At 41.4% G+C, this 27,565-nt stretch overlaps 2 protein-coding genes across 3 annotated transcripts in view; both read left to right on the top strand.

Moving 5' to 3' along the window:
* The window catches only part of EIF2S1 (eukaryotic translation initiation factor 2 subunit alpha), an 11,334-nt gene extending 761 nt beyond the window's left edge, over positions 1-10,573 (top strand). Inside the window, exons 2-9 of the mRNA XM_042048132.1 lie at positions 44-66; positions 1,953-2,194; positions 3,650-3,729; positions 4,164-4,315; positions 7,017-7,123; positions 8,865-8,962; positions 9,589-9,732; positions 10,030-10,573. Of these exons, the coding sequence (XP_041904066.1) occupies positions 44-66; positions 1,953-2,194; positions 3,650-3,729; positions 4,164-4,315; positions 7,017-7,123; positions 8,865-8,962; positions 9,589-9,732; positions 10,030-10,155 (972 nt within the window). The 3' untranslated portion in view covers positions 10,156-10,573. The remainder of the gene's footprint in view (positions 1-43; positions 67-1,952; positions 2,195-3,649; positions 3,730-4,163; positions 4,316-7,016; positions 7,124-8,864; positions 8,963-9,588; positions 9,733-10,029) is intronic.
* A 4,914-nt stretch (positions 10,574-15,487) lies between these two features.
* PLEK2 (pleckstrin 2) lies at positions 15,488-26,169 on the top strand. Of its 2 annotated transcripts, XM_042047843.1 has the most exons (9): positions 15,491-16,107; positions 18,645-18,809; positions 19,804-19,985; positions 20,706-20,797; positions 21,136-21,323; positions 21,863-21,964; positions 23,277-23,360; positions 24,453-24,531; positions 25,704-26,169. In XM_042047843.1, the coding sequence occupies exons 1-9, from the start codon at positions 16,057-16,059 to the stop codon at positions 25,829-25,831; spliced, it is 1,071 nt and encodes a 356-aa protein (XP_041903777.1). In that variant the 5' UTR covers positions 15,491-16,056; the 3' UTR covers positions 25,832-26,169. The 2 variants fall into 2 exon arrangements, with proteins under 2 accessions (XP_041903778.1, XP_041903777.1); XM_042047844.1 differs by lacking the exon at positions 18,645-18,809 and having other exon boundaries at positions 15,488-16,107.
* The last annotated feature ends 1,396 nt before the right edge of the window (positions 26,170-27,565 follow it).

Here is a 27,565-nt window from a genome sequence, read left to right as displayed (position 1 = left end):
GGAGCGGGGCCAGCGTGGGGCTTGGGGGGGGGGGGGGCGGGGGGGGCCCCCCCGGGCCGCACCCAGGTACCGCCGCGCGCCCCCGCCCGGCTCGCGCCCCCGCTCCTCCCGGAGCGGCGCGTGCGGCCCGCGGCCTTGGGGACCCGGCACCGCTCAGGGCCGGGCCCGGCGTGACGGCACCGGCACCGCGCCCGGAGCTCTGCAGCCGGCGGGGCCGCGCTCCCCGGGCCTCCCGCCGGCGCCGTGGCGGAGATGGGCTTTTCCCGGCTCCCTCTCCGGTGCGGCGGTGGTCGTGGGGCAGCGCCTGTGTCGGCGGCGCTGGTCAGGACTGGCTCCGTTTTCGCCAGTTTCCGCAGACGTTCTGCGGCCGCGAGGGCCTCGACTGAGGCGTGTCCAGCCTCTGGAAAAGATAAATACCAGCTTCGGCACGGTGGGCGTAGTGTTGCTCCTGGGGATCTTCCACAGAAGGCCAAAATAAAAACCTTGTGACTGGAAAGAGGAATGATGTGTGTGCTGAGCGGTATTTGTCCGCTCGTGCTCGCTGTGGCTCGAGTTTGTTGCTTTGCAGTGCAGCTTTCTCATGTACCCCCTAAGTACCTGCAGGATTGAGGAGAGCTGCATTGAGTGGACTAGAAAGGCGAACTGTAGTTTTCCTTTTTAACCTTGGAGTTCTTTGTTCAGCTTACACAAAGTTATACAAAACCTTCAGAGTGTTTCTATAATGCTTTGCTAGTCTGTATTAACCCGTTTTTAAAAGTTAAGAATGGAGGTAAGGGTGGACACGATCTTCTGAATTGCATGGCCATGTGTACATAGCATTTGGCATTACCTTCCTACTCTGATTTTAAATTTTTCTGTAGCTAGAAAGCACTGGCACTGCTGTAAGGATCATGACTAAAATTTCAAAATTGTGACTAAAACAAACCTCCTGAAGGAGTGATGCATTTGACTCGGCATCTTAGGCTCCTGCTGCTGTAGAAAATTTTCTGTATGAAACTTCAAGGCATAGACAAAAGCAATTGAACTAACTTAGATGCTTAAGAGCATGTGGATTCATCATCAGAAAAATTAAACAGTTTAAGCATTCCTTCTTACCAGTCCTTGATTATGAAATGTTGGTTTTACTTTTTCTTTTTTTTTTTAAATGTATAATGAAGGAATTCTGGGTTTTTTTCATGTGATTTTGTTGGGTTTTTTTCACCTCCTGACTCGCAGTCTTTGGGGGGTGTTTTTTTTTGTGTTTTCAGTACTTCAGGCCAGGCTAGTTCTGTTCTGATTAATGCCTTTGGTTTCTTTGCTGACAGTTGGCCTCTGGAGCAGGTCTTGCAGGATTACTCTGAACATCTTGTGCTGACTTTAAAAGTCATCTTCTGGAGTCAGCGTCTCCTCAGTACTACAGAAGCTTCTGTCTGCCTCTTATTTTCTTAGCCTCACGTGCTCTTATTATGTGCATACGAAATCCTTTGTGAGCACTGCAGGCTTCTCTCCTATGTCCTCCTGCTCTTACAATCCAATTGATAATCCTTGAGAGTTCCTTCCAACTCAGAATATTCTGTGAATCTGTGAAAATGTTACAGTGGCTCATGAATTTAGATGCATGCAAGGTGTGCAGTGCGACCTTTCCACCACTTGAAGAAGCCTTTCCAGTGTGCTGTGTATAGGCAGTACAACAGTTGAAGTGGATAATGAAGTCTGGGTAGCAAATCTTTTTCTATGTTAATGTAAAAAACCAGCATCTTAGGAAATGGTTGTGGTAATAGTACTTAGAATACAAGTTAATTTATTATTTAGTTTCTATTAAAACCTAAGCACAACCTTACCCTAATTGCTACCTTTTCTGTCACTGTTCCTCTCTATCCTCCCCAGTCCTTGCTGATTTATTGCCATATTTGTAGGAGAAGGCAATGATGTACTGTGAAATAAAATCTTTGGGTTTTCTGCTCAAATTCCAGAATGCCGGGACTAAGCTGTAGATTCTACCAACATAAATTTCCAGAGGTGGAAGATGTAGTGATGGTCAATGTTCGGTCCATCGCTGAAATGGGAGCCTATGTCAGCCTGCTGGAGTACAACAACATTGAAGGCATGATCCTCCTCAGTGAACTGTCCAGGAGACGTATTCGTTCCATAAACAAACTCATCCGGATCGGGAGGAATGAATGTGTTGTGGTCATAAGAGTTGACAAAGAGAAAGGTATCTGGGGATATGGTGGGCTATATCAAGATTGAATTCGTAGACAGAAACGCCGATGAACAAAGCGGGGTTTTGTGGGTTTTGCCAGGGTTACTTTTTTTGGGCATTGAAGTGAAATAGACCATCACTGACCATACCTATGATCATTCTTCTGTTCCTCTGTGTCCTTTGGGAATTGGGTCAAGGAAAGTAACTGGCATCAGTAAAGATTTGAGTGGGTCCTCACCAGATTGGTCACTGAACTATAGTGGAGTTTTCTTTTGATATCTGTGTAGATTTTCTAAGCTGAAGAGAAGGATCATTTGCTGTAGACATAAAAATCTAGATGCTAAGCATTTAGTGCTCACCATCCATACTGTTTGTTAACAAGTCTCAAACCTTGTTGATAAAGGTGATGACAAGTATGTAACTATTGTGAATCCTGTAGGGTACAAGCTAAGATTGTACAGGCAGTTTTGGTTTTTGCTGTCTTTTGAACATTTGAATCTTTGAAGGTTTTCTTAAATGTAATTTCTATTGAGAACATTTCAAATTTTGATAATACTGTTCCATGCAATATCTAAAATTTGTATCCAGCTGTACAGAAATAATGAACACTGAGCCCATCTCCTAGAAGTGTTACTGTTGGTATGATATTTCTCAAGTTATATGCTTTTCTAGAATACTTCTGAAACTGCAATTAACTCTGAGAATAAATAATGAATGACAGGATAAGGAAAAGCAGAGACGAAAGAAGGACAAGAATAAACTTATTTCAGATAAATTTGAAGTGAAATAAGTTTCCCAATATCTCTAATGAAATTATACTTTTAAAAATTAATTTTGCTTTCATATTAACAGAGAAACACATCTGGAATTCATCTAGTGGTCTTTTATTAAACTTACTGGAGAACCTATAGTTTGTGAGAAATAGGTGGTGGCCTTTTCAAATTTAGAAGAGAGTTCAAAAGAAATTTTTTCACAGGCAATTCTTTCAGGCTGAGCATATTTTATTAGGAAACTGTTTAGAGCTAAACTGATGGGGTACCAGCCTTGAATGAAATTGTGTTATCACTACAAAAATATGCATTGAATTTGCTTCTTTGTATGCTGGAGTGATTTTTTTTCCCCTAACTGTGTACAGAAACATAAAAATGGATCACTAGTTGCTGAGATAGTGGTTTGCAGAGAAAATATTAAGGCAGTAATTTAAAAGAATGTTGTTCAAAAATTTGCTGTTCAAAAATTTGCTGTTGTAAGTATTTACAGTTGAAAGAATTTTACATTCTAATTTGCATCATAATTCACTACATTCATCAAGGTTTGACTTCGTTTCTCTCTGTAGCAACATATGGGGATACTGTACGCCAGGGGCAAATCCTGAGCCAGAGTGTTTGTTCATAATGAGCTTCTCTTGAAGGAGTCAGACTTAGATTGCACAATGGCTGACACTTTTAAAATCATCTTCCCCAATAGGTTATATCGATTTGTCAAAAAGAAGAGTTTCTCCAGAGGAGGCAATCAAATGTGAAGACAAATTCACAAAATCAAAGACTGTGAGTTGCCTTTCTATATTTAGGCACTGTGTATTTCCAGCTTCTTTCTTGAGCAACCAAAATGTGCAGACATAAGATAAAAATAAAGCATTGTGTTCATGTATTAAGCATGCTCAGATTCTCATTTACCCATGCAAAGATCTATAACCAGCTCATGTGTCCATGAGTGCTACATGGTAAGCTGCTTATTAATTAATTGATTGATCAAGAAAGATGTCAGTTGAGAATTTATGATGTAAAAGGGTATATTTAATTGATCAGAAATTCAAAAGTACGTGCTGGTTTAGCACACCGTGGACAACTTTTTATTGAAAAGACACGCAGGTAGTTCGAGGCTCCTGTCCTTACTGCTGTGTGGTCTTAACACTTCCAAGTAGGAATTTTTGTCTGCTTTCAGTATTTGGTTTGGGGTTTTTACCACTCCTATGTTGCAGGTTTACAGCATCCTTCGCCATGTTGCTGAAGTCTTGGAGTACACCAAGGATGAGCAGCTTGAGAGCCTGTTCCAGAGAACTGCCTGGGTGTTTGATGACAAGTACAAAAGACCGGGATATGGTGCTTATGATGCATTCAAGCATGCAGTCTCGTAAGGACTTCTTTTATGCTTCATGGGGTTTATTTCAAATTGCAGAGAAGTATTTCCTGAAGTAGTTCTGTCACTATGTTCTTTTGGGTTGTATCCTTGGGTTTCTTTCTCAGAGTCAATATGGAGAATATACTGGTCAAGTAAATCTAGTAAATTTTGACATCAGTCTTCCAGTTGCTTATGGTAGGTTTCTCTGTCTTACTGGATTTTTCCAAGTTCCCAAAGCTCTTGAGAAAGAAGGCTCAGAGGTGACATGTTTTTATCCATCTTTGAGTCTGCCACTCTGTGTATGTCAGGTTTTTAAAAGAAGTAATTGAATCTGATACGGAGAAATACCAAAGTATCAGTGAATAATGTACAAAAGAGTACAAAAGAGACAGATGAGCCTGTGACATTTCTAACAGAGGAGGAGCCACTGGTCTTGGTTTGTCTGTCAGAATTTGCCTGGTTTTAGTCCCAGGCAGATTTTATCAGAAATATCTAGCTCTATGTCTGAAGGCATTTCTACTCAGAGCTGATTGTCACTCTTCCATTGCACAGGCAGCTTTTTTCTTTTTTAAATACAATAAGCTGGGTTGTTACTTTTCTCCTTTTCCGAGCTTAAAGCATGGGATCATAAACTTAGAAATGGAATTATGAACAGAAAGAGGTGGAAATTGTGATGCTAAAGAAGAATGCACTGAGATAGACTGTTGTTTTGGGTTTTTTTTAATAGAGTCTGATATTTTCATTTGCTTTCAGAATTAAAGTGTTTGGTTTCCCTCTGAAGAATCTACCGTGAAAATTTCAATCCTAAACTGGATTTTTCAGTAAACGTTTTCAGTTCTGCTCTTTCATAGCACCTAAGCGTGTGAGTGCTGAACTGGAGTTGAACGCTAGATGGCAGTAATAAGGCTTTTAGGAATGGCGTTGACTCTAGGAAGTGAGGCACTCGGTAGTGTTTTTAATTAGCTGAAAACCAGCTCTGCGTTTTGGGGGGAAAAAACAGCTTGTGTCCTCATTTAGAATGAATGTTTCATGTAATAATGCTTATTTTCTGGTGATAGCAAATTTACTGGTTATTTTCTGGTGATAGCAAATCTGGACATATTGCTGTAAAAGAAGTTCCAGATGACTCTTAACTGATAAATACTTTGTTGAACACCAGTATAATAGAATTTTAAAAAAACCCCTATAGTTACACTGGCTGTTTTAGCTTCACTTATATACTCATGAGAAGTCCTGAGCACAGGCCTTTTGTAGCTCATTTGCTATTCAGTTTGGAGCACAAACTTCTGAAGCTATCTGTTCTCAAAACATCTTTCCATCAGTAATGCCTTAAGATTTCTGACAGTGGACTGCAACTTTTATTTGTTCCTGTTGTGCTCCTACATAAATGTATAGCAATGGAGCAGAAAAATATGGATATTGCTGCCTTCCTGTTCTTGCTGGAGTGCTGTGTGAGTTTTAGCATTCCCTCTAAGAATTTGACTTGTTATTTCTTTCTTTGTACTGAGGATTAGTGTTTTGGAGTTTCACACAGCATGGTACCTGTGGCAAGAGTTGGAAGTATATTTACCTTCTAATCAGTAAAAATTAAACATTGGGGACCTATTGTTGAAAGTCTACCAAATGCTTTAACAGGTGGATTTAGCAGGACAGTTTGTAAATAAAGCAGAATTTGTATGTCCCATAAAACATTTCTGCTACACAGGTTCATATTTTGATCTGTAAAACCTGTCATGTTTCTGGGTTCTGTTTGCTTGTTTGGCCCTTCTACTCTCTATACTTAGTATACAAAAACATGAAAGATGATGTTTTATTAGCAGCAGAGACCACTCTCTAGTACAGCCTCTGACTTTTGGGCCATTTTGTTTCACGTTTGCCTACTCGTAGTATTATAGGTGATCGCATGGGTTTTTTTCAGAAAACTGCACTTTTGTCTCTGCGGAACAGGAACTGTTTTTGTGAGGAGTTTTTTGGTTATGTTCTCTGTTTCAGATAGATTTGGGATAAATTTAATACAGCAATAGAAAATTGACACCACTTCTTCAAAAAAGAGCTGCTAATTTATACTGGTAGACAGCAGAGGAGTTTGCTTTTGTGATCTCTGAATTTGAAACTATTTGCTTGGGATTTAAAAAGCCTTAATCCTTTCTTTAGCCAAGAACGTAGCCAGCAGATAAGTATCTTGTCTATGATCCATACTGTTAAAAAGAAATACAGAATAACACGGAATGAGTATGGGTTACTTTGTAGAATGACAAAAATCGTGTGTTTGAATGACACACTAAAATAATTTTAAAACTCCAGATTCATCATGGATTCTCTTTCATGTGATACGAGTGTATCTTCACACTGGAGGAAACAAAACAATATCAAGAAACTGGATACTTGTCACATTCTATTTATCTCATATAAAGGGAGCCAGAGGGATGCCATTCCTTCACTTTAAAAAAATTTTTTTAATCATTCAGATGGTTCCTTTCAGGAACAAATTGAGTAAACTACTTACCTGCTGTGTTTACCAATAGAAAATACTTTGAAAATAGATGTGTTCATTTTCTTGCAGTGTTTCAAGGGGTTCTTAAGAAATTTCCCTGTTTTCTTTGCCTGGTAGATATCTAGGATTATTTGTAAGAAATAGAAATAGTACCAGCAGTTTATGTGTGTTGTATTCCTCTTCAGTATAATTTCTATAACGTTGCTTTGCTTGGCTCAGAGACCCTGCAATCCTGGATAGCCTGGATCTGACAGAGGAAGAGAGGCGTGTATTGATTGACAATATTAACAGACGGCTGACACCACAGGCAGTCAAAATCCGAGCTGGTGAGTTCTTCCCACATGCTCCTTGAACATATCTTAGGTCGAGATAGTGTGCCTTGTTGCAAACTATAAACTCAGTTAAAACTTAACAGTTCATAATCCTGGTATTTGAATGGAACTGTTCAGAATTAAGACACCTTAATCAAGGATTGCTTTCAAATTTCCTGTGTGGGTTCTATCCCAAAGTGCAAGATTGCTTGGAACACAAACTGGTTGTCATGATAGATAATGCGGTCTGTCATTTTGCATTGGCACGCAGTGAAATTAAATATTTTATAGTTATTACTGCATCTACAGTATTCTTTTTCATTATTCAGAGTTTTAAATTCATTGATTCCCTGGCAGGATGATTGATCTGTGTCAGCACAGCTACAGCATATACCTTAGTCACTTGCTCATAAACACGTGAAAATAGTATTTCTGATGGGTTGGTTGCAAACCATTCAGTGGGATATGTCAGCTCAAGCCTAGCATATCTCTAATGTATGAACTAGTTTGTCTCTTATTAATTTAGTGTGGGCAGAAAAAGCACATGACTGCCTGACTTAAGAAGGCGTACCTCAAAACTGTAAATCTGGCTCTACAGAACAGCCTAAAGGCACGCTTGCCATTAAACAGATAGTGTAGCAGAATCAAATTTTTAACCAGATTGAGAAATTGCCACTGCTCTGCAAGTATATATTGAAGAGCATTAACACTTGCTGGTTACTGTGGAGAGAAAAGCCTTATCCACATGACACTGCAGTCAAGAAGAGAGTAAAAAAGTAAGGTAATGTAAAATTCCTCTACTTATTGCTTTAGATTACCAGGAGTTAACATAGGCTTCAAATATTTGATTTGATTGCCATGAAGAGTGAATTTGCTAACATGAATAACACTTCATCAATTTTGAAAATCGAGTTACTTGATGAGCATGTCTTCTTACTTCCTTCATGCTGCCTATTTTGTTCTGATGGTCTAAGTCATTAATTTTGTCATCAGCGCAAGTGTAGAATCTTGCCATTGGCTTCTGAGGCTGACTGGGATGGTCCTCTCTGAATTTGTTCCTGATATCTCAGAATTAGCAGGTTTTTGTGAGTCACCTGGAAGTGAAACCAACTTCTTTGTGTAGCTTAGTCTTGTGCCATTGCTATGCAGGTAAAGAAATCTTTGTCTTCACACTGGTCAGGGTATTACAGATATCACCAGCATTAGTTTATGCCTTGATTTTCAAACACCTATGAAAGGCCATAGTTAAGTATAATCCTAACCACAGGTTAACCTTATAAAAATATATTCTAATGCTCCTCAAGTGATGCCACTCTACTTGTGTTGTAATTGCTCATGGAGTTCCATAACTTTGTGGATGTGTTCCTTTTCAAGTTTCACTTTTCCTTATCTTTCATTTTCTCTTGTATTTATTGCTTTTATATTTTCATCTCTCCATGGAAATACGTAATTTACTAGTGTTGTGTTGTATTTACTGGATGAGAAGTGAGTGAATATGGGTGTATAATTTTGTGTCCTAGCTTTTCAAAGCGCAATGTAAAATGTTGCATGTTCAAAGAATTTATAAAGACTTTAACCTCAACTTAGAAGTCAAGCAAATGTAATACCTTCCTCAGATTTGGGAGCTACTGAGGCTCTCATTGTGGATAAACATTGGTTGCTAAAAAGATTTATTAAAGCTTAAGTTAAAAAGCTTTAAATATTTTGCAGCTTTTTGTAATGGTAGAATTTTATTACTTGTATTTCTCTGTCCTAGATATTGAGGTGGCCTGTTATGGTTATGAAGGCATAGATGCAGTAAAAGAAGCTTTGAGAGCAGGCTTGAACTGTTCCACGGAGAACATGCCCATCAAAGTGAGTGCCAGTCTTTATAATGGAATCAAAAGCAAACTTTCCTGATGCCCTCAGGGACCAGTAGTATGCAATTGTACTGGTCACATGAAGCCATGTACCTGCTTTCCAGTTCTTCTCCTGCAGGTCTGTAACACTTTTACTTTCAGCTATGACAGTCCTTCCTATGGTTGTGCAGTGGCTTTCAACGTTCAGGAAGCTGTATTTATTCTGTTCAATTTGTTAAAGTCTGGTATTGGCACACTACATAACCACTGTTCCTTTATGCAGTCTTAAGTAGGGAGCGATAAATTTTATTTTCAGGTATAAGATTGTGCAAGAAAAGGAACGTTTGCTCCGCTTACATTTGAGTGTTGGTAGAATGAGTACTGTACCCAGGCCTAGTTTTTCTTCCCCAACAGTTTTTGGATGTTAAGTGAGCTACTCAATAAGTGTTCTTAAAAAAAAACTTGAAAGTACTCTCTCCTTTGGAAATTACTTTTTATAACAGTCTCTTGTAACAAAAGTTTACTTAGTCATCATTAAAAAAAAAACATATGGGTTGTAATGCTTTTAATTGTTTGGCCTAGCTAGGCATAATGTCTTTGTTACTGAGTTTGCTTCTTTCCCCAATCTTTACAATGTGGCAGATTAATCTGATAGCCCCTCCTCGTTATGTGATGACTACTACAACACTGGAGAGAACTGAAGGACTGTCTGTTCTGAATCAAGCCATGGCTGTAATTAAAGAAAAAATTGAGGAAAAGAGAGGAGTCTTTAATGTGCAGATGGAGGTAAGAACAAATTACATTCTAAAATACAACTTTTTTCCTTGCAATATTTCTAAGTAGTGCAAGATCAGTAGTGCTACAAGAAATCTTAGCAAGAAGTTATTAAGAAACAAAAAAAAAATCGGAGTGTCTGTGCTCCTGAAATAAACAAATGGTCAAAAAATCTAACTTTGCTGGGTTTTATTGTGTGACTTCAGGATGTATTTTATCTCTTACTATTTATGTGGAATCAGAGTCTAAAAATATATGTGACCTTTCTTTATGAGAGTTTGCCATGTGTTCTGGTTTGGTGTTTTTCAGCCTAAGGTGGTTACTGACACAGACGAGACTGAACTTGCAAGGCAGCTGGAAAGACTGGAGAGGGAAAATGCTGAAGTGGATGGGGATGATGATGCCGAGGAAATGGAAGCCAAAACAGAAGACTAAATGTTCTGGGATACTTAGACGAGAGACCATATGGAAAACTAGAAACCCCATTGCAAACACTCTGGACTAAACATTTCCAGTATTGAAAACTTCAAAAACAAATATTTGAAGTGTTTTCCTGTTTAAAAAGACCAAAATGTAACAGGCTCTTTTAAATAACTTTTGGTGCAGCAGCTTACCCAAATTGAATCCTTTGAAAGGGAAGGTGCCTAGTCAAATTCAAGGCAGATCTGGCCAGAAGGAGTTTGCAGCCCCATACTTAACACTTTCATATGTAACAATTCCTAATTGGTGATTGCAGCTCAGTGCATCTGTTAATGATCTTTCCTGGGAGCAGCAAAACCAAGCAAGCAGAACAGTTCTATACAGAATGTATTTGAGCAAATATTCAATAAATTTCTGGGCTATGTAAAACTGAGGTTTTGGGTTTTTTCCTCCTCTTCTGTCACATGGCCTAGAGTGGTGTGAATATAAAACCTGGAACAGCATGATTAATGGGCGACTCCTCTTTAACATTGAAAGGGCTTTCTTTTGTTTGCTTTAAATCAAGCTGATAATGAGTGGACCAGAACGTTTTACATTAATGTTTTACTTGCAAGTTTGTTGATGCAGACTTGTTTAAATTAGCATTTCCTTTGTTTATCATCTGCATTTAGGGACTGAGAACTTGAAAACTTTGAAAATAGCTTGTTTCCATGCCAATAAACATAGCTGATAAATGAAGAACTACATATAGTTGCCCTTTGCTTGATAGGTGAATATAGCAGGAGCTTTAATGAACTTACATACTTCAAAATGGGCAGCACTGTCTGTGAGCTCACTGCAACATGACCTGCAGTTCTGCCTACCTTACATCGCATTTACACTGGACTGAGATACTCACTTTAGAAAAAACCTGTTTATCTTCTCTGAAGAGAAACAAGATGTGCTTTCTAAATTGGAGTTTAAAAAACCAAAATTTAAAAATCCTGTTTTCCTTGTCAGTGGGAACTGAGGGGAAAGAGTTGTGCTTTCTAAGTAACCTTTCCAGCTTGCTAGATTTTTAAATCTGTTGGTATTTTTTTTTTAATTGTCATGTCCCATACTGCCCTTTTTTTTTCTTAATATTTTGTGGTGCTAGAGGGAAAATGCACGAAAAATGAGGCTTTGAGCATTAACTAGGCATTCTTCTTACTGCCTTGGTACAAACTATATTATTGCTACGTGGTGTTGCCACAAAAGCGTTCTCAAAGGGCATACATACTGCAATGTGCTGCTTGTCCATGCTGGGGTATCAGAGAAGTTCATGTGTACCCCACTCTGATAGTAAAGCAAAGCCAAAAAAGGTAAATAACTTTCAGTCTTTACAGAATGTTGGAAAATACTTGAATGCGCAAAATGAAGAAAAAGATATTTTTAATGGTTTTCTCACATTGTCTTTTCAGCAGCTGTGTATGACAGCCTTGCATGGCTTGAAGTTGTGATAATGTCAGTTTCCTGTTTGAACAGCTCTTCCAACTGTGCCCCTTCACTAAAATAGTGATTTGACTTCCATTAAACACAAAGATGGGTACTCAGGGTACAAAGCAAAGTATTTTATAACTCTGTCACCGTGTGATCTCCATGCCATAATAATTCTGTGAAGGAAAAAGTACTGAAGAGTGTACCACACGTGCTCTAAGGAAGGAAGGAATGCAATGCAGGGATTACAATTAGTATAATCTGTGAAAGCTGTTTTGGTGTGTTAATAGGGGAGCATTGTTTCTGTCAGTAACTTAGGCAGAAGTTTGTTAAATTTCTTCAGTAGCTACCAGAGCATTTCTAATTAGAGCTGGAATGTGCTGGTGGGCAAGAGTCTGAGTTGGTTGTGAGTGCCTGAAAAAAATGGCCGAGATGGTGAGGATGATAGCAAAGCAGGTTCAGGTAAATGCATTTCAATCACTTGTCATCCTGGCAGATAAAATCAGGCTCTCCCAATTTGTTCTCCTGAGCATATTTCAACCAAGAATAAATAAAAGACACAAGGCAAACCTGGTCGATCCTTCTCATGCATTGCAGAAACGGGAAGGAGGAGGTATCAGATGGGTGCCTGTTAATGAGGGAGTGCTGGGGCTCTGCTGTGCTGCATCACTTAAAGATCTTTAGGAGTTGCTGAGCTTAATGCTTTGTGTCTCAACCTGGCTCTTTTTCTATTTCTGGAACTGTCTTTGCTTACTGAGTGCTTAAAATAAGGGCTTTTTGTGACTGTCTTTGTTAAGTTGCTAAATCCAGGCAGCACATTCCTGCTGTTCATTAGCTACTGTGCTGTTTGCTGAACTGTAATCACAAGGCCAACATCTCCACTTGCACTAAGCATAGTCAATGGAAGGGAAGAGGACAGGTATACCTGTGGACAGGACTTGGCTTGATATGTTAGTTGTAAGGATCTCAGTTTGACTTTCCTACCTCAAATTGATTTTCTAAGATTGACAGCTTGGAAACAGTAAGGACTCATTAATGCAAAAATCCAACCCAAACAGTTATAGTGGCTCAGGTCAGGCACAGAGTCTGGTAACACACAGCCCGGTATCCTGTTTCTGATGAGGGGAAATAGTGGTTTCTAAAGAAGTGGTGCCCTTGGGGCTGTTGTGGTTTGTCTGGTTTTTAGTACAGTGACAATTTCTTGCTGTCTTCTCTCTGATTTTGGCCCACAGGATTTTTTTTAGGTGCAGTGGAGCTGGTGTGTTCTTCATAGCAGAATCTGCACTTTGATTTTCAAGAGTCTAGGCAATGAAACAACTGTTTCCAAATACTTGCACCTTTCTACAGTTAATTTTTAAATTGCTGTTATGTCAGAATACTATTGAATGCTTGTTGTCTTTCACTTTTATCTAGAAATGTTTCATCATGCTTTATTTTGATGTGGTTTGTTTTCATCATATTTCCTAATCCACTAAAGGAACTAAATATTTAATGAGAGTGCTACACTGGAGGGCAAAGTCCTAAGAAGCTGCTTTGAAAACTGTGGTGTCTGTAATGCCCCAATGCTGTGTGTGACATGATGATACACGCTGGGCATGGCAGAGCATGGGACGGGGTTTTCCTTTGGGCAGGTTCCCTTAATCTCAGCTGTGTGGCTTCTTGAAGGACTGAACGGGAGGTACCAGCAGGGCCTGCCAGCTGAAAGAGCACAGCCTGCACTCAGAACTGTGGAGGCTGCTCCTCCCTCCCCTGTAACCCTGAGTAGCATCCTGTGATCTTGAAGCCGGCTCTTCCTGGCCATCCTATTTCAAATTCTACAGCATATAAAGTATTTGGGGGTCACTTCAAAGGGAAGAAAATGTGAAGCACTTAACTGTCCTTTTTCTGTTGTACTACTACACTGACATGTGGAAAACACTCTGAAGGGAATCTGAGGAAATGGGTACTCTTCAGTAGTTTTAAGTCCCACAGAAGATTTGATGTAGAGCTCCCTAAGTTTATACAGATCGAAGCATGTCCTTTCCCACCGGAAGTGTTCAATGCCAGAACTTGCATTCCCAGCCCATGCATGAATAGGACAGCCCGGGTCCACTGACTCATTTTATACGACCTGACCATGAAAGATCTGTGTTTACTCAGCCTCGGGAGCAATACAGGGGCAGTTTTTCAGCCTCGATTAACTACAGAATGAGACAGGAAGGAAGGGGTGTGTGTATGATAAATATCTGAAGTATTGAAGAAACACTTTGAGTTGAGGTATTGCAGGAAGTGAAGGCTCTATATAAGTAGTTAATACGAAACCTGTTATTTAATGACCAGCTGAAGCAAGATTTGTTTCACCTTTCACCAGCAGTTTGACAATAGAATTCGTTGTTGCTAATGTTAATTTTGCGAAGATACGTCTGCGGGGTCGTGGGTGGTCTGCATGCTGGAGAAAAGGAGCTTGTCAGATCTTCAGCAAGGACTGCTTATGGAGCAATTCTGAGATCACTGTCTGAGCGAGAGCCCCCTGCAAGCTTCTACCTGTCCTCCCTAGCATGAAATAGCACCTTGAATAAATTGCCTGCAGTAACAAGCTGAACAATGTGAAGTCAAACCTCAAATACCAAGCGGTGGAACACTGTATTCCTGAAGCTGGTTATATAAAGAGTGCATGTCCAGGAAATGCATGCAGCAGTAATATCTCTTGTGTACCTGGTCTCAAGTTTTCTTTTTTTTTTTTTCCCTCTTGTGTAATGTAATGTACAAAACTTGGTGAGGTGAAATTTATTTTCTTTTATTTTTCTGCTGAATTTATCAGAGTTTTTTTTCCAAGATTCATCTTCTGAATACAACTTTTATGTACAAATATATATGTGTGTGTGTATATATATATATGCATATATATATATATGCAGAGATGGAGATTATTTTTTCAATTAACAAAAATATATTTGGTTAAGTTCTGCTTTATTTTAAGGCTACAGTAATACTAAAAAAAATTACAAAATTTCCATTGGTAACTCAAAATATTACATACCAGCAGCAAAAAGTGTTCTGTTACTGTACTGACTTTAGGTGGACTGAAGAACAAACATACTGGGATATGACTTACTGAGCCGGTTGCCTCGATGCTGCCTGCCTTTTCCCAAGAGGCAAAAGGTCTGCAGTAGAAGCTACATAGGTAACTTCTGCTTTTGAAATCTCAGCCAGCATGTTTTCTCTTTATACAGAATCAACTTTTCTAATTTCCAGCATTGTTTAGTCACCCATTGTATTCTCACAGCCTCTGCAGGACTCTTCTCTGGGTTGTCTCCAGTACAGTGCTGGTTTCAATTCTTCAGTGTCTTGCTATTCCTAGCTAAAAGTTATAAAAATGTATAAAGAAATTATTTGTTTGTTCCTTTTCCTTGGTGCATGAAAGTGTGCCCCATGATATTTTAGTCACTTTGTCTTACTGACCTCTGGACTCTTTACATAGCAACGAGTGCTTTTGTTTATTTGCTATACTCTACCCTGTATTTCTTATCACAGCTCATAACTCTGCCCACATATATCACCTTAATTTTAGTGAGAGTCATGGAATGCTGACAGAATAGCAAAGGCTATTACTTCTGAACAGCAGCACTCTGAATTATTAATACTGGTTTACTTCATCAGGACAAGATTTGATAAATCTATCAAAAGAGATTTGTCATGGCAGCTGAAGTCTTTAAAAATACAATAAACATATGAGATTGTATTTAGACACAAAAGACACTCTGTTTCAGAGGCATTCAGGAGGTACCAGAGGTCACCGCAATGTTCATGGATCAGGCTGCTTTACTAAAAGCCTGCTTACGTAGAGATTTAAGATATTAGGTTGAGAATCTGGGTTTATATACTGAGGGGTCACTGAAAGTAGAGTGGACTTGTAGGTGCTTTGGAGCTTATTTAGGAAAATAAATTTTTAGCAAAAGAAGTTACTTTAAGATTTGTAAAAGTCACCTTGTAATCACAATATCCTATGTGTTACAAGCTGTGCTGATCTCTAGAACTTCTGAGAGATGTGTTTGTTAGATGAGAAATTTTAAGTGGTAGTTGTTTAGTCTGAAGTTTTGAGGAATGTGGTTTTAAAATTCTGCTTCCCCCTCCCATGCAATACCTGATTTGTCATTTTCTAGCTGCTTATATTGGCCAGCTCACTCGGTGGTGGTTTTTTGCTCTACTAAATTCTGTGAAATTCTTTCAAGATCCTTTTTAGACATCCCTTTGTTTTACTTCCCCGAGGGCAGGTAATATATCAGAGCCAGCTCGCTGTTTAACTAATGTCTCACAGGTAGGGAGGGAGGGAAAAAAAAACAGGGAAGGGAGAGTGCGTCACATTGGAGGAGGAGGGGAGCAAAGAAAAATGAACTTTCTTAAACAAATCATGTGCAGACGGACAGACTGCCAGGGCTCAGGCAATTCTCTGCGGGGGCTCTGCTCTTTTCCCTGCTGGCTATGATGGAGGAAGAAGCTGGAGTGCTGAAGGAGGGCTTCCTCGTCAAACGGGTGAGTGCTCTGGTTCCCCTCCGTGCTGCTCTGCTCAAACGTGGAAGCAGCTCCTGAGCAGGGACTGCAGCGAGCCAGGGCTCTGGCAAGGCAGCCTGTTGGGTGCTGGGTCGGAGGGGCTCCTGCCTGCTCCTGGGAAAGGAGCTCCTCCAGGTTTGTGCAGATGCCTGCTAGGGAAGCTGCATGAACTGCAGCTATTCGCTACCCACCCGCAAGTTTCCCCGTGCTGGCATTTCTGTAGAGGAAGGTGAATTAGCCATCAGGATGACTCAGGGCTTAGAAAGCCAATATGTCTGCACCTCGCACACACCCCTGCAAGGAGCACGTCCGAGGCAGCAGTGGGGGTGAGCAGCGGAGGATGGCGAGACAGAAGAAGTTCTGACAGTCGGTTAAGATAGCTTGTGCATTTTTCAGTGACCTGTCTGTGCAGGGTTTCCCATTTCATATGAAAGAATGGAGAACAGATTATTCTTTTTAAAGGGGATCAGGGCAATGCAAACTTAAAAATGTGCTTGAAATAACTTCTTTTTTCCATACTCCTCAAGCAGTGCTGTAAGAAAATTTTAGCCAAAATGTGGTGAAAAGAGCTGAAAGATTTCAACCTTCCCAGTACTTCTCCCTGTAGGACCAAGTCAGTCATTGCTGGAACACAAGGAGGCAATTTAGCAAGGGACATAAACTGCTTTTAGTATCAAGACCCTGTCTCAATGATTAATATGGTCCTTGATTTCACAGAGAAAAATGTGATTCAGAGGTTTGTTCAAAGCTTTGCCACGCCTTGGGAAATGCTTTTCTACAGTACGTGGCAGTGTTTCTGGTGCTAACATGAAGGTAATCCTGGTCAGGAGCTTTCCTGGCAGGACTCCCAGCCAGTTGGCCAGCCAGCCACTAGCCATATGAAGTTCTATGTGGAGCAAGGGCAGAGCAGTCCCAGCTCCCAGTCTCCTCCCTGGGCTACAGCTGTACTTTTTGCCTCTTTAGTGACTACTGAATTCAAATGGGAAGCCAAGGCACCGAGTGTGTGAGAGGAGCAGGTTATCGGCAGCACACAGAGCTGTGACTACCACAGTCTGTACAACATCACCCAGATACACAGCTTGATAGGAAGGAGACCACAAAGAGGATGACTAAAGGAAACTGAGGGACAAGGGAACCTGGGATTCACAGAGGAAAAAGGAGCAAGGTATAGGATCAGGTAAAGAAAATAGAGCTTTCTTGAGAAGAGAACAGAAGCAAAGAGATTATCTAATTGCATTATAAATGACAGAATTATGTACTGTAATGCATTATAAATATAAAATGAATGTGTGGAATTCAGGTAAAGATAAAGAAAAAAAGGTAAGGTGACCTCCTGAGAAAAGAGAACATTTTCTAGAAGGAAAGAATAGAGCCATAGCAAAGAACATACAGGAAAAATGGCCAAGTAACTTTACAACAGGTGAAAAAAATCACTGAGGAACGCAAAGGAAAGGAGAGAACAAACACAAGTTAGATAAATTGTATTTAGTATGGGCTAGAAGACATTGGATCTATAGTGCCCTGGATTTTAGAGACTCGTTACTCCACCTTTACTTGGAAATTGCTGGGTTTCCCCTTTATTTACAGAGAACTAATGAGCTTTAATTCATGTCACAACTGGACCTTACATGTTTCTTTCTTCTCACCATGCTCACCCTGTCCCAGGTGTCAGAGCTTTCTTTACCCCCTGCTTTGCCTGCTGGCTGTAACACTCCATCACCTGTAGAAACACAAGTCAGCTCTTTGCACAGCAAAGCTGGACCAGACACCATCAGACAGGACTGAGCCTGCCAGTGCCAGCCCTCACTGGCTTTGCTGTCCTTTAACCAGACTAAAGAGAGCTGGGGGCTGTTTACAGAGGGAAAATAGGAGGATTTGTCTGTATTGTCATATAATCCATGAGGCATTCAACAGCAGCCTTCATTCAGTCTTTTGTCTTTAAAAAGCATATTTCCTTTACAGGAAACAGGAGCACAGGGAATGTTTTAGCCCAGGAGATTGGAGGCAGGTACGATTGAAATGAACTTCTCATTAGCAGTAAGTGGGGGATGTAAGGAAAAGCGAATTCACCCAGCAAAGTGTTTGCAAAACCACTTGGCACCTAGAGCCACATCAAAATGAAAGAGAAAAGACACCACCCAGGGTCGCCAGAGAGGAGGAGCTAGTTGCTAAGAGCCTTCACACATTTCAGTTTTAGCCCTGTTGCTGCCTGTGCTGTTAGCAGACAGGTGTGCAGCTACATCAGCTCTTTGGGATAATTCATGTGAGCTTTTACATGAAACAATTCTTGCCAGCAAAGAAGTTCTCCTGGCTGAAGAAAGAGCAAAGCACTTTTCTATTCCTCTATGATTTTATAGTGATGGAGCTGTGCTATTTTGTTACTTGAAATGTGTATTTCAGGGAGAACAGGACTCAGGATGACTTCTTGTGCTTCGTTTCATACAAGAAGCCAAGAAGAAAATATGGTCATTTCTCAGTTCTTGTGTTAAAATAAGCTATGTGGATTTCTTGCCCTCCAGGGACATGTTGTTCGTAACTGGAAAGTGAGATGGTTCGTTCTGCTTCAGGATAAGCTGCTGTATTACAAAATTGAAGGAGGCAAGAAGGAGCCTTCTCCAAAGGGCAGGATCCTTTTGGATGGCTGCACTATTACTTGTCCATGCCTGGAATATGAGAACAGACCGGTATGACTGGGAAAAAAATCTCTTCTCTATGTCACTCACTTTCTGACTTCTTCCTATCTTCTTCTCTCCTCCTGGCTTCTTTGATTACCGCAACCATACCACCGGGGTGTTTCCGGAATTAGGACCAGCCAAAAGCAAGCTGCCGCTAGCAGTGTAACCAGGACAAGCACTGAACTCCCTCATTTTGTCTTTGTTCTTCCCTGTGCCCAAATGTGAGTCACAGCTATTAACAAAAAAACCCCAACCCCAACCACTACTCCTGTGCACACAGTGAGGAGAAGAAATGCAAATGCATCAGCCCAACAGTGTGTGGAGAGAGGACATGAACAGCTCAATAAAATCTGAGGAGGGTGGAGAAAAAGGGAAGCATCATCTGTGGTAGTTGTCTTAAATCCTGGGTATCCATGGGGTGCTCCCAGGCAGCCAGATCAGGCTCCTTTTTCCTTCACCAATGGAATACTGCTGCTGTAGAAACTTTCCAGCAAGACGACTCTGGAAGAAAAAGTGCCTCCTCTGTTTCTCTGCTCACCCATGGGCAGCAGCAATGCAGATTTCCCATGTGTGGGGCCGCAATGGAAATTACTTTGGGAATTGCTGACTATTTCAGTACTTCTCATGGCAGAAAGAGCCAAATGAAGAGTTTGCAGTTGTCGAGATCTGGATGTGAAAATCTCTACAGTCAGCAGCACACTCCTGTGTAATCCATTATCTGTGTGGTCTGCTCTCTTCTAAGTACCAGGAGCTCCATGCATGCAGACCATGTTTATCTGAAAACCTAGGGATTTGAGGGGGATAGAAGCCAAAAAAAAAACAAAACCAAAACAACCCAGAGTTGTGCCCACCATCCTTCTGAACAAGAATTGCTCTGAACTGCTCAGGTGGGATACACTATCAGAGTTATCTGTGTCACTTGGGCCAGTGCGAAAAAAAAGCAAAATGCAAGAGTAGGGAAATTGCTAAATGATGTTATTGCTTTGTACTTCTTTCTCCACAGCTACTCATCAAACTAAAGACAAAAACCAATACAGACTATTTCCTTGAATGTTGCTCCAGGGAGGAACGTGATTCTTGGGCTTTGGACATCACTGGAGCTATTCATGCTGGTCACCCAGTACAGGTACAAGAACTTCACAGAATGAAGAACTCTTTCAAACTGCTAGAAAATATCAGCCTCCAGTAAGTGTATATGATTTCTCATTCTGTTGTTGCTGTAGTTTGCAAAGTGCCTGAGTTGATGGATGGGGAGGATCAAGGGAAGCTCCTTTCTTCACAGATCTGCTCCTGTGTGGCCAGGAACCTCTAAACTGGCTGTGCTGTCCTAGGTTTGCACATACTTTTGCCAAGGAACGCACTTTTTCCTGACCATTATGTTTTGGGAGTATGTGGGTTCTGCACAGGCACCTCACTGCTGGCTTGAAGACCTTCCTAGTCAGCTGCAGATGCTCTCACTGGGGAGATGTATTACCTCAAAAGATGTAACATCAGGGAAGCAGTGGGTGGTGACTTTGTGCCTTGTTCGTTTTCAACCAACAATTGCAATCCAGACTAGGATTTTTAGGGTGTGTCATCTTAAATAAAAGGAATCAGAGAAGAGATTAAGAAACAGAAGAATTACATTAATTTGATTTGTGTTGAGCAGGTAAGTCAGGCTGACTATAGATCAGCTTGAAGTGCTTTAAATTGAAAGATACTTTGTGAGGCACCTTGTTTAGTGCTGCTATTGGGAGAATAAAGTTTTCCTGGAATGTACTTAGGACTGCTTCTGGGGCAGTACCTAGAATAATTCCCATCTTTATGTGGGTAATCATGAGGACATCCCAGGCACTGACAGAAGTATGCAGGAATTTCTGCCTGTCTTTCTCATCTGCTGATACTGTGCTGTGCTCTCGTTTGCAGCGACATAGTGGAGAGAATGTATGACAGCAGTACTGGAATTAAGCTGACCCGCAATTTGGATCAAGGCAGCAGATACAAAGAGACCTTCACAGGTACACCTACTGCAGACAAAGAGCCACCTCACATCTGATATGCCTCATTGCAGGGACAAAGGAGCTACTGTACTGCCTTCATAGTGGGATAAATTGTGGGATAACCCAGTGGAGCCTGGCAGTGCAGCCAAGCTCTCCAAAACTTTTCCTTCTTGCTCTTTGGACATATGGAAGTACGCTTAGAACCCCACACTTTTGGTCAACTCAGCACTTCTCTGACAATCTTTGGGATGGTGCCAGAATGTTTCAACAAGTGAAAACCTGTGTGGCAGGAGACCATTTGCCTTTCCTCAGAAGAGCACACTGTCTTGGTATGAGAGCTGCCTTTCTTCCTGCAGGTTCTGCCCTGGTGGACTGGCTCATCTCCAACAGCTTTGCTGTGTCACGATTTGAGGCTGTCACCTTGGCATCCATGCTGATGGATGAGAACTTCATCAGGCCTGTGGGGGTCCGCAGCACGGAGGCCATGCGCTCCAGCGACCCCTCTGAGAAGTTCCTCGATGACTCCACCGCACTGTACATGTTTGTAAGTGATGCAGCTGCGGACAGAGGCACCTCCTCTGGCCCTCGTCACACACTTGATTTGGGGTAGTGAGGAGGGGACACACACAGCCTGCAACCAAAAGCAAATGTGCAGGCTGAGAAAGCAAATGCAGAAGGAGCAGCTCTAGGCTTTTAGTAGTACTAACACTGGCACTTTTGCTGGAGCCAAATAGCTACATGGATATGGAGGGATCTACAAATTACATAATTAGGCATTAAAAGAGGTGTGTCCCTGGAGTGCAGTGCTGTGTCTGCATGTATTGGAGGCAGTGCTGTAGTTATGCTACAGCTCAAGGCCACAGTGCTTCTACCCAGCATGTGCAGCTTTACAGCTGTAATTTGTTGCCTGTGAATCTTGGTCCTACAAGGCTGTGCAACAGAGCTATGGAGTAGAATTTACTCAGGAAATACAAGCTAAAAACAGCTAAGGAAAATAAAAGGGAAAATAAAATGCAGAATTTTGTACTTAAAACTCTGTTTAGATTAAAAACAAAAGTGGAAATGTCTTTTCCCTATTTGCAGGCTGAGAGCAGTAAGAAAAATACCAGTTCCAAGGAAGAGGTACATTTTAACATCTCTGAATTAAGTGGCAAAATTGTGAAGCAAGGATTCTTAGTGAAACAGGTAAGCAAAGTCTTGGAACCTGCCCAAGGAAACAAGAAAAATTACAGCTCTTAGGGTTTCTTAGAGAGTAAACGTTGTCTTATATGATCATGGCTGGAGAGTTGTGCCCAGCAGAACTTGCCCGTCAGTACTTGAGGTCTTGCAGTTAAGAGTATCCAGTTACAAAGAAGTGAACTGTGGAACTTGCTCAGGCAGGATTAATTGGATGTTCTGTACATATTGAGCATATACTGAAAGGTACAAAACAGTATCAAAAGCCGAAGTCCCACACAAACTCCAAATCCTACCAGAGGTGTTACATTCACTTCCAAGCAGAGCCACTGTTCCTTTGGTTCAACCTATCCCATCCAGGTAGAGTGAACAGTGATGATGTTTTGCTGGCCACAGACGAATTTCAAAGCTGAGTAGCTTGACCTTTGTATGAAGTGGACATTTATCTGTGGACATGTGGGTGCTTTGGTGGTGGTGAAATCTTGGTTTTGGGCACAATTACCTGTTGGCAGCAACTGTTTCCAAGATCTGACCCTTGGTCTGCAAGGTGTAGTTTCCAATGCTTACTATGAACAAGACGAGGGTCAGTCATGCTCTTTCAGAGCATAATACAGCCACCTGCAAATGGAACCCTACCTGCACTGCATGGCCACACTCTTACTCTGGAGCCTTGTACCCAGAGCCCCAAGTTTAGTGTTGTGCAAACTGGATCATCAGATGCTTCCCAACCCTCCCTCCTCCAGCTGCCAGGGCACCATGAGGGTTGGCAGGGTGCTGTGGGATCCCCACAGGCTGGCAGGGCAGCCTCCCATCACCACAGGGCACGAGAGCTGCCCAGGAGCTTCTGCCTGTGCTCAGCAGCAGCCAGGGACAGCCCCCAGCAGCCCCAGCACCAAACCTCCAGGGGAGGGGATGCTCACAGGGCCTGGCACAGGCCTGTCAGCAATGAGAGGGCTGCGATGAAAGAGTAAAGAGCTCCAAAAGGACCTGACATAAGCCCCTCAGAGCACACACAGCATGGGCTTTTAATCTGAAACCCATATTTAATCTGAAATTAAAAGCAGGAATCAGGGATATAACCATTTGTTCCTGTCACTCTGCTTTCTTAGTTCTCAGCACAGGAAAGGAAGAGACAATGGAATTATCAATGTATGAAGAAGAAAGATAAGCAGAAGATGATGGGAATTACCAAGATGTTAGGAAATACTTTTCCTTTTTGGGTCCAAACCCTCTTTTTTGGTATCTATTTATGTCTCCCCTACAGCCTATAGGAAAACGGTCATTTCAGGAGGTAGTAATTTTAATTCTTCCATCTTGCCAGGGGCACAAGAGGAAAAACTGGAAGGTGAGAAAATTTGTTTTGAGAGCTGATCCTGCTTTTTTGCACTACTATGATCCCACCAAGGTACGTGAGTGGGAAGTTACCCTCCCCAGAAATCCTTTTAGAGATATAAACATTATAAAGAAGATACAATTATGCTGTAAATGTTTCTATCACCCTGGGTTCCTCTATCCATTTCCTGGGGAATTAGACCTCTCTGGCCTTACCCTAAGAGGTTGTCCTTGTAGGATTTTGTATCCCTGCATCTTCTGTCTTGTCTTTTTCCTGTGAGATTCCTTTTCCTTAGCCGAGTGGCAGCAGTCTTCTTGGGATTGGTCTTTTGCTGTACCCTCACAGTCTGGGACCATGGTCCTGCAGGGTTTCTTTCTGGGTTGTGATCTTTCTGGGCGGAAATCCCACCACTTGAGGATCATACTGGCACTGGGATTTTTTACATTCTTATTCCAGCATTGAATAGTGTCTCCTTAATGCCAAAGTATTTATAGGAATTTCTACTACTCAGTTTTAAACTTTCTCATAGAACAGTAGAACTTATCTTCATGAATATAATAATCAATGTGAGCAAGTCAGATACTTATGGTAGCACAAAGCCCAACAGGATTGCAAGAACATGTATAGAAATGCTTTATGTGACTTTTAAAGAAGACAAAAGCAACATCCCAGTGAAAAGAGCTTATGGAGCTAATTCATTTTTTGTTTCCTCTTCCTTCATGGATTTTTTTCACTGCAACTTATTCTCGTAATGCTATAAGCTGAAACTGCAGAACCTGAAGGCAAGAAACAAGAGTGCTAGCCAACTACGGAAAACAGATTTTTCCCATATAGTCTCAGTGAAAAGCAGCAAGCTAAATACTTACAGAAATATATACAATTCAACATATTGCTGTTGATAAAACCATACATACGTTTGAAATGTGATTGCCTACCCTTGTGCTTTTAACTGATTTATACCACGCCCAGCTACATCAGAGAAACATCTGAGACTGAAACAATACAGTAATGCATTTAACTACATGTTCTAATTGATTTATCTTGTGACATGCCTGGAAAAACTGGCATTATGTCTCCAACTTCATAAAAGTAATGCACGTGCTCTGGGAAATAATTTTAATGATGATATTTTCCAGCTAAGCCTTGTTTCCTTTTTCTTTGCAGGAAGAAAACAAACCAGTAGGTGGATTCTCTCTTCGTGGCTGTCTTGTCTCAGCTCTGGAGGACAATGGAGTCCCAGCAGGTGAGAACCAGCCTCTAAATGGCCATACATTTATATTTATGCCGTAGCAATACAGTCTTTGGGTGTGGGTTTGTATGTATGGTTGCTTGTATGCACAAGTGGGCTGACCTTTCATTTCCCTTTGCAAGCAAGGGCAGAGGCACGTCCCAAATCCCTGTACTGCTGGGTTGTCCACACCAAAGGGGATTTTTTTTTTAAGCGTTATTTCCACATATCTTGGGTGTTCCCTTTATATGGGCTTTTCTTAGTCATATGACCTCTGAGACAGTCCTAGGACTGAATAATATTCCAGAGTTAACAGACAAATAGAAAACACCTTCTTTTCGGGCATTTTTTATCTCAAAGTCTTGAGGCATCCTCTGATGCCATTCCTTTTCTGTGTCCTCTCTACTTATGCTGTTACCTTTTCCTTCCTGAAAAGAACCCAAATGTAGGGGAGATATAAAGACAGCAATAAAAAACCAGTTCTGCTGGAGCATGGGCTTAGTTCAGACATTTGTCTAGAACCTCAGCCTCACAGATAAGTGTTTCTGTTGTTCAAGGAATATGTTTTATGACAGTAAGTACAATGTGTAGATATAAAATACAGAACATCTTTCTAAAGAGAAGGTCTGAAAATGTTTTGGTCTGGGGGCAGGGGGACATGATGAACAACAGAGGTCCTTGCTAAGAGGAACCCAGCTATGGGCAGGAGAAAATCTGATCTACTGTGCAAACTGGTAGGGGTTCATCATTCCAGTGTATAACTCAAATAATAGTCTTCACCTAAACAGAGACTATTTTAGGTATGTTGTAGAGTGCACAGTAGTTCATACAATCTATGGCAGGAATGTGTGTATCTTTATTTTCATAGAACCACAGAATCACCAAATGGTTTGGGTTGGAAAGGACCCCAATGATCACCAAGCTCCAACCCCCCTGCCATGGACAGGGTCAACTTCCACTTAAGCTGTTTGCTCAAAGCCCTATCCAAACTGGCCTTGAACACTTCCAGGGGTTTTGAAGAGGGAAATCAAAGACTCAAGAGCTTTAGATGTCTTACTCATAATAAAAAGGAAAGATTTGATTCCCTAATTCACGAAATTCAAATTCTTCCATATGAAGCTTCGTATCTGCCAGAAAGATTTTCTCTGTGCACCCTCCTCATCTGTCGGGTTTTTTTTTCTCTGCAGGAGTGAAGGGCAATGTGCAAGGCAACCTCTTCAAAATCATCACCAAAAATGACATTCATTATTACATCCAGGCCAGCTCCAAGGCAGAGCGAGTGCAGTGGATTGAGGCAATCAAACCACTGACATGAGTAATGTGGACTTCATGTCAAATGACAAACTATTTGTGACCAAGCTTCCTGCTCTCATTGTCTGGGAGTGTTGTTTTTCCCTTTATAGTCTATTTTCATTATTTGAATCACCATAACACCTACCAATTCCTGGCAGACCATGTAGACCAAATCATGTAGATCCAGAATAATTCCCCCACCTTGAATTTACCATCTAACCAAGAGATCAAAACAGGTGGATACAGACAAGCAGGGCTTTACAAAGAAACTACGAGATATTCCAAGATGGAAGAAAAGGATCTTTTGTACAAGTATTCAGTCTATGTCTGACAGATCCAGGTTGTGCTTTATCTTAAAGCAGAATTGTCTTGCTCCTTTCCCCTTTATAAAGGGGCTCATAAACTTAATTTGTTAAGACTGAAACAGCTAAGTAATGAAAGGTGCTGGTGTCTGAGAATGCCTTTCTTGGTATATGACACGAATCTTGTGCTAAGCCACAATCCAGCTGCCAGGATAATATACACTGCAAAACAAACAAGGGGTCTGTCTGTCCATCCATCTGCTCTACTATTTAGTTCTCTGTTAGACTGGAAAAGAACAAAGAGTCTTCCTCTCCACCATACAGCTTACTCTTCTGTTTGTAATGCCCCACAGCAGAACAGGATCCTGAGTATCAAATCAGACCAGTGGAAATTCCAGACAATTTCTGGTGCTGAATATACTGGAAGAAATCACTCAGCCATAAAAGCAAGACTTTTCCTTCTAATTATTACTGTAAGTCCATTTATGTTGGAGCACCATTTGGACAGAGAACTATAGTAGCAGTCCTCACTATTGCTTTTTCTATCTTAAGTCATTATTTTTCCATTATTTGTCTACTAACCTTGTCTTTGAAATCATTAAATATAAAAGAAAAACCCAAACCAGTGCATTTGAATATCCCGTGCTTTTCAGAGACATGATTCTTCTCAGAGGGCAGGTTTGAGTATATGAAAAATAATGGTTTCATTCACTGTTGTCATAGGTTAGCAAGCATAGTCCCGGAAGGGACGTCCTTGCTAAGGGGTGCTTACAGTTTCCTCTGGGAACTGATAGAACCTATCAGCTGGCCAGTTTGAATATGGACAATTCTCTAAGCCACTTAAAGTTGTGATCACCTCTGTGATCCACATTTAAGAATAGGCAAACTCCCCCTCCAAGCTCTCTCTCGTTTCCGGCGCTGGGACAGGTGGCTGCAGGGCCCGAGCAGGGCCCAGTGGGCCCGGCCAGGCCCTGCTTGGGCCAGGCCGGGCCGGGCCACGGCCATCCTGAAGCCATGGACCTGTTCCAGCCGTGGAACCCCCCCCACTGCCTTGCCGTGGGCAGCCGGAGCGGCTCGGCTCTCCCCCCTCTCCACTGCGATAAGAAAAAATTCAACATTCCAGCTGTAAAGCTGCAAGGCCGAGGTGAGAGTAACCCTTTTATTGCTGTGAAGAGCTGAAAACCTGAGGGAAGAGAGAGAGGAGATGCTTAAAGCTGAAATTCTGTTGTGAAGCTATGATATATCAGAGTATCCTGTCGTAATTTCATGAAGATATGGGGGGTGGAGTGTTCAATTCGTGAGCAAAAGCACCTGCGCTGAGATAGGCAGATGCTGACGCAGCTGTAATTTCATGAGAAGTTTGGACAGGGAGAGATGAACCAGATGAGGACTTTTGCTCCGAACGGGAAAGGAGAAAACCTCAGTCCGTAGAGATGCTCCCAGAGATAGTCCTA

The sequence above is a fragment of the Corvus kubaryi genome, unplaced genomic scaffold (assembly GCF_017639235.1).
Source record: "Corvus kubaryi isolate FWS band 111438036 unplaced genomic scaffold, C.kubaryi_AGA036_p1.0 66, whole genome shotgun sequence".
NCBI classification, from domain to species: Eukaryota; Metazoa; Chordata; class Aves; order Passeriformes; family Corvidae; genus Corvus; species Corvus kubaryi.
This window is presented reverse-complemented; position numbering and strand designations above follow the sequence as displayed.